The sequence below is a fragment of the Citrus sinensis genome, chromosome 6 (assembly GCF_022201045.2).
Source record: "Citrus sinensis cultivar Valencia sweet orange chromosome 6, DVS_A1.0, whole genome shotgun sequence".
In the NCBI taxonomy this organism is placed as follows: Eukaryota; Viridiplantae; Streptophyta; class Magnoliopsida; order Sapindales; family Rutaceae; genus Citrus; species Citrus sinensis.
The window spans coordinates 3,230,548-3,237,510 of NC_068561.1; the positions used below are offsets into that span (position 1 = coordinate 3,230,548).

Genomic DNA, 6,963 nt, shown 5'->3' on the forward strand with positions numbered 1-6,963 from the left:
ATTTTTTTAATATTTTTCTTTCATTACAAATTCTATAAAATAACATAATATAACATATATATTTTACAATATGCAAATAATTATCACTATTTGAGGATAAGTTCCTCAGAACAGGCTCTAAAAAAATTAAAATTTATTATAATGTAAAATTTATTCTTATTTATAACTGTTCAAATTGAGATTAATTTTTCTTTTTGTAATTATATGAGTGTTATTCTTATATAGGATATCCCTATAAAGAGATCAATAAGTATAATATTATATTTGTTTATCAATTTTTGATGGAGGGTTGGTGGGTGATAATTATAAGAAGTGTTTAAGTTGCGATTAAGATCATCTCTAGATTTGAACTTCCTTCGAGTATAAATTCACATATTGATTGATGATTAAGAAATAAAAAATTAAAAATTAAATTATATCCATAAACTATTATTCAATGACATAATAGAATTAGATTAGTAAAAGTTCATGACAACTTTATATGATAGTCAACCTATACTCAAGTCATTTTTGTTTTTTAACCTTCTTCTGTGTATTAATTGGTCCATACGGCCTGAAATACACGTTTTACGTTTTCTTGAATATTTTATTTTTCCAAAAAATTGTTATGGTGGAGTCTACAAGGTTAGAAATTAATTATAGCACAACTCGTCAAGTCCACACGTTTTAATTATTGTTCTTTTTACTTTACAGCTTCCCAGTATTTTTTGGCCAGGTGTGTTGTATAGATAATACAGAAGTGGCGGACCCAAAAAAAAAGAAGTGGCAGAAAAAGAAAAAAGAAAAAAATGCAAATGGCAAAATCCCCTACACTTCAGTTTTATATCACCATGAGGTCATTTGTAAACCAGAAGCTGTACAGAGATCAAATCTCAAGTCGTGGGACTTTAAAGTCAGTCGATTATTTACCAAAACCCAAAATTATTTAAGGCTTCTGAGATAATAAAATTAATAAGATAGATAATTGAGGTATTTAATTAATTGATTATTGAGGTATTTAATTAATTGATTTTTTCTATCCTTCTAATTAGATATTTGCAAACATAGTGACACTCTTGATTAAGAAGAACACATTGGTCATCTCAAAAGCCTGCAATCATCAAGCTACCAGTTCTGTCCGTATATGTTAATGACGAATTTAGATTTTTATTTCTTCATTATTCAACAAATTCTGCGGCAGGCTAAATCATTAATTATTTACAGCAGAATGTAATCAGACAAATGTATGTATGTGTATGATGTGTGTATATATGTGTGTATGATGTGTGTGTATATATATATGTGTGTGTGTGCGCGCGCACGTAAAATAGAGTAATAATACAACCACGTATATCCACGACAGAATATTTTGGGGATAAGATTGTCCAAAATAAAGCCACATTTCGACAAGATAAAGCCATTTGCCTCACTAAGAAGGATTCGTCCATAAGATTCCAATGATCCCCAAGACCACAATTTCATAAGATAATGTAAAAGTGATGTAAAAACTAAATGTAAAAGTGATGTAAAAACTATCCATGTCAATTAAACTATCATCTTCATCATTGTCGGGTGTTGATGCGAGATTCCAGTTCTCCTCGTTATACGACCAGGATCTCTGCTCGCTCAATTTCCCCACGACCAGGAGGTCTCCTAGTAATGCTTCTTCTCCAGATATCCCTGCACACACAGACAGGTCAGAGTACGCCGGTTGTTCTCCCGGCGCAAACCCTCCGACGCTCAAGTCAGATATGAAGGTTCGGGGAACGCTCGCCACCAATCTTGTGGCTCTTAGATTGTTTTTTCTCTTTTAGAATCCAAATTGCTAACCCTTTTACCTTCGTTGGCTACCTTTTTATAGGCTTCCTCTGAATCCCAGTTTTCTGCTTTTTTCGAGACGGTCTGGGGCTCTGACTGCTGCGTTATGGGCAAACGGGGGATCTTGCGTGTTACGCCATGGTTCAGGGGAAGGCGTGGCTGTCGTGGTTCTGCGAGATCTTGCGTGTTACGCCACGGTTCAGGGAAAAGCGTGGCTGTTGTGGTTCTGCGAGATCTTGCGTGTTACGCCACGGTTCAGGGGAAAGCGTGGCTGTCGTGGTTCTGCGAGATCTTGCGTGTTACGCCACGGTTCAGGGGAAAGCGTGGCTGTCGTGCCTAGATTCTCGGGCTGGAGAGCATGTCTTGCCAACTGCCGTCGACCGGGTCTCCTCGCCTATCGACCTCTAGCCGGAATGGCCGTATACCTCTTATAGGGAATTGGCCTCGCGGATGACAACATCGTGGACGAGCAGGATATTTCTGCTCATGTTCCTCCGTGCACCAGGCTTTTACGGAACACACCGGTTCGCAGGACTCTGCCATCGGATATCTGCTCGTTATATCTGCTCGTCATTCCTGGTCTCGTCGACGTATTTCTCCCAAACAGTATCTCTCCCAAACACCGGTCCCCCAGTTTCTGGTGTTGGGTAATGTAGTGGACCAGCAGTGGAAACTCGATAGTACTCGCTCGCGTGGGATTAGAAAAGGCTGCCAAGAGTCATGTCGCATTTAATTGCGGACGAGGTGACGTGGCAGAAATCCCCCCCTCCATGTGAATTTCAAACCGACGGTTATGAGGCCCTTGGGATTCGGCGCAGTTATATGCTGGCAGCCCAAAAGTCCGTCCTCATTTGGAAAGCCTAATCCTCTCGAACGGCATATTCACCATTCACTCCGTCTCCGTCTCCGTCTCTGTTTCTCGGGCAAAGAAGTTCCGGCACGAAGTCCCCATCCTTGCCTTTCTCCGATTGAAGCAGTACTTCAGGTATTACTTCTCTCTCCTCGGTCTCGGATAGTTTGTAGGTAACTTCTTTTTTCTTTCGTTTGGGTAGTAGTTGGTGGTGTTGTGGTTAGAGTTTAGGGAATGTCGAAAGGTAAAGGGAAGGTCATTGAGGTTGATGACGACGAGTTGGACTTCCTGCCCAGTCTGCTCACCGATCCCGCCTTTGACCCCGAGATCCCCTTAGAGCCCATTAGGTCTAGTGTCAGGACTAGTGCTAGGAGCACGTCTCCCCAAACGACCTCTACGAGCGGGAGTAATGGTGAGGGTGGATCTTCTGGCTCCGAGGATACTTTGAGTGAGGGTCGAGGAGATGATTCTAGTGAGGCGTCCCCATCAGGGGCGCCGCGACCCGAGGGGAGGAGTATTATAGGAGGTAGAGCCCTATCGCGGGATTACGCTATTGATTACATGACGTGCACGACCACGTTTGATGAGCTCGAGGACCTCCGGCTGAGGTATAGCATTCCTGGCGAGATACCTCTCAAGGTCCCGGGAAAGAAGGATGCTCCCAGCCGGCCTCCTAGGGGATATGTTACCCTGTATCTGGACAGCTTTAAGTACGGGCTGAGGTGTCCCTTGCAACCTTACTTTGCCCGGATACTTAACGGGCTAAATCTAGCTCCTGGTCAGCTGAATCCCAATGGGTGGAGAGTGCTCTCTGGTCTGTTCATATTGTGGGACAGATGTTGCCAAAGCGAGCCCACGGTTGATGAGGTGAAGCACCTGTACCAGCTAAAGAGCAGCCCCAAAGATGCCGGCTGGTACTACTTCCAATCTAGCGCCAAGACAAGGAAACCTATAACCGACCTCCCTACTGGTGGTGGTGGGAATTGGAAGAGAAAGTTCTTTTTTGCTGGGGGTCCTTGGGGTCAGGTCGCACAAATGGACAGGAAGGATTATCGGGTCCCACCCCGTTTCACGGTCCCAGGTTGCCTGCTCGCTCCAGATGCCTTGTATCCATAGTTGTTCTTGTTTTATTGGCTTGTTTCTAACCAAGTGTCTGTTTGTGTTGTAGTTTCTTGGGGCGTTCATTTCCCACTCCGACCTGGCCAGCTCAAACGGGTAGAGGCTGTGCTAGTCAATTCCTGCTCGAGCCGGGAACTGTTAACCACATACAACTTGCTCGAGTCTCGCTTGATACTTCCTGGCCATAGGATGGAGGACGCTGTGATTAGGGCTCTGACCCGAAAACGTTCTCGACCTCTAACCACGAAGAGGGACGAGAGTAAGGATGCCCCTACCGCAAAGCGGGCCAACATCGTGCAGCAGGCCCCACCCTTGAAGATTTTACCTCCGGCTCCTGTAAAAGTCGGGGAAGCTAGTGGAGTAGCCACAGATCCTGCTACCTCTTCTCCTCCTGTCGGGCCTCGATCTCGCTTACCTGACAGCCGAGCGGAACAACTGGTCCCTTACCTCAATGAGTTTACTAAATCCGTGAGCAATAAGGACCTGGAGGACTTTGACGGCCGCACCTTGGGTGAGCTGGTGGGGGCCATGCAGCATAGCGCTTTCCACCTCAGCTGCATGACCACCTATTACAAGGCTAAGGTTGGCCGCTATGACCGGAAGATGAAGGAGGATATTCAATCGGCGACGAGCAGAGCTGACGTTGCCGAGAAGAAAGCATCGGAGCTGAATCTCGAGAATCTGAAGCTGATAGAGCAAGAATCACTTGCTCAAGTAAAAGCCATTACCCTCGAGGAGGAGCTTACCAAGGTCAAGGAGGATCTGCAAAGGCAGAAGGCTATGTATGAGGCTCAGCTCGAATCTCTCCGTGACTCCCACCGGGCTCAGGTCGAGAACTTGGAGAGGGAGGCCGACAACCAGTACGACCAGGGACTTCGGCATTCCTATCGTTGCATCATGGCCGTCCTCGGGAAGCAACACCCTGACCTGAAGGTGGATGACCTTGCAGCTGGTGTCGCTCGGCATATGGATGAGGAGGCGGCCAAGGAAGATGCCGAGGGGGTAGAGCCGATCGTGATTGAGGAGGAAACTCACCTCTTCGTGCAGTCCCTGCTGAAGTTGGCGAGGCGAGCACCCCCCCGGACGCAACTGGCGATACCCCCCCCCCGCACCTGAGGAGGTTCAGCCAACCGATGCTGCTCGGCTCACTGATCTGCCGTCTTTTTGATATATTTCTTTTGTTCTAGTGGACAATGTTTATGAAGATTATCCCCTCTGTTAATTATTAACAAATTAATAAAATATTTTTTGATTACTTTCTTGTGTTGTAATTACGAATTAATTTTCGCTTGAGAATCTGCTTGTCTTCGTCTAGACGAGCAAGTTCCCGCTTGGCTCAGGGTTTGGCCGCATGCCTTTGAAGATTTTCCAATGCCTGGGATTCGGTTTGCCTTCGCGCGGTCGAGCAGATCCTGGCACGCTTGGCTTCTGTCTCGCCATAAGATAGGCTTTGAGACTTGGCGAGCATTTGCATGCCTTGGGAATTTCTTCGAATGTTTTGGGAGTCTGCTCGCCTTCTCGTGGTCGAGCAGATCCTGGCATGCTTGGCTTCTGTCTCGCCATAAGATAGGCTTTGAGACTTGGCGAGCCTTTGCATGCCTTGGGAATTTCTTCGAATGTTTTGGGAGTCTGCTCGCCTTCTCGTGGTCGAGCAGATCCTGGCATGCTCGGCTTCTGTCTCGCCATAAGATAGGCTTTGAGACTTGGCGAGCCTTTGCATGCCTTGGGAATTTCTTCGAATGTTTTGGGAGTCTGCTCGCCTTCTCGTGGTCGAGCAGATCCTGGCATGCTTGGCTTCTGTCTCGCCATAAGATAGGCTTTGAGACTTGGCGAGCCTTTGCATGCCTTGGGTTTTTCTCGGTTTCGAGCGAATGAAATTGCGCGACGTTCCATTAATGGCAGGATTTGACTTACATGAAATTGTTCGGACATAAAACGTGAAAGATAAACGATAATGAACATGAGCGAAAATAGCTTTCAAACGTGAACAAGTCTTACTGGAAGTATTTCCGGAGGTGTGCTGCGTTCCATGGGCGTTTCACCTCGTGGCCGTCCGCGCGGACCAGCTTGTAAGCTCCGGGTCCCGCTATCTGCTTGACTCTATATGGCCCTTCCCAATTCGGTCCCAGTACTCCTTGAGTCGAATCTTTGGTGCTCTGATTCACTCTTCTCAGTACCCAGTCTCCGACCCTGAATTGTCGTATGTTCACCTTCTGGTTATAATACCGAGCAGCCCTTTGTTGGTAAGTGACTGATCGCTCGGCTGCTTGCTCCCTCCTTTCCGTTAGCAGATCAAGATTCAAACATATCTGCTCGTCATTCTCCTGCTCATTGAAATGACCTGTCCGGTGTGTGGTCGTTCCTATCTCAGCCGGCACGACCGCTTCATGTCCGAAAGCCAAAGCGAACGGTGTCTCCCCAGTTGCGGTTTTGTGGGTTGTTCTGTATGCCCATAGCACACCTGACAGCTCGTCAACCCAAGCACCCTTTTTTGCTCCGAGCCTGGTTTTCAGAAGCTTCTTGATGGTCTTGTTGGCTGCTTCTACTTGTCCGTTCGATTGAGGGTGAGCAGGCGAGCAATACTTCAGCTCTATCCCGAGGTTCTGGCAGAAATCCCTGAAGCTGTGATTATCGAACTGCCTGCCATTATCCGTTACCAAGGCATAAGGGATCCCGTATCGACAGACCAGGTTTCTCCACACGAAGTCTGTTGTTTTCTTCTCTGTGATCCTGCTAAGGGCTTCCACCTCTATCCATTTCGTGAAGTAATCTATAGCAACTATTGCATGCGTTGCTGCTCCTCGTCCTTTTGGCAGTGGGCCGATCAGATCAATTCCCCATTGAGCAAATGGCCAAGGGGAGGCCATGGAGGTGAGCTTCTCTGGTGGTTGGTTGGAGAAATTTGCAAAACTCTGGCAGCTTGCACAACTCCTGGTCTTCTTTTGCGCATCCTGGTGCATTGTCGGCCAAAAATATCCCTGCCTTAGAACCTTGTGGGCCAGGGACCTCCCGCCAGAATGATTTCCGCAAATTCCTTCATGTACTTCTCTCAGCACGTAATCCGCGTCGTCCTCATCCAAACACCGAAGGAACGGTAGTGTATATCCTCGCCGATACAGTACCCCATCGATCATCGTGTATCTCGAGGCCTGGGCTCTAATCTTCCGAGCTCGCAGCTTATCTGGTGGTAATACCCC

At 46.8% G+C, this 6,963-nt stretch overlaps 1 protein-coding gene across 1 annotated transcript; it reads left to right on the forward strand.

Moving 5' to 3' along the window:
- The first annotated feature begins 2,881 nt into the window (after positions 1-2,881).
- On the forward strand, positions 2,882-4,969 carry LOC127903067 (uncharacterized). The gene is made up of 4 exons (XM_052443723.1): positions 2,882-3,461; positions 3,816-4,594; positions 4,700-4,833; positions 4,954-4,969. The coding sequence occupies exons 1-4, from the start codon at positions 2,882-2,884 to the stop codon at positions 4,967-4,969; spliced, it is 1,509 nt and encodes a 502-aa protein (XP_052299683.1).
- Positions 4,970-6,963: the final 1,994 nt, after the last annotated feature.

What these genes read in the sequence shown, in the direction of transcription:
- LOC127903067 (XM_052443723.1), top strand. Translation starts at nt 2,882, where the DNA reads ATGTCGAAAGGTAAAGGGAAGGTCATTGAGGTTGATGACGACGAGTTG. An exon ending in TGGGTGGAGAGTGCTCTCTG is followed by an intron (nt 3,462 to 3,815) that starts GTCTGTTCATAT and finishes TTTGTGTTGTAG; the next exon opens with TTTCTTGGGGCGTTCATTTC. An exon ending in GTGACTCCCACCGGGCTCAG is followed by an intron (nt 4,595 to 4,699) that starts GTCGAGAACTTG and finishes CCTGACCTGAAG; the next exon opens with GTGGATGACCTTGCAGCTGG.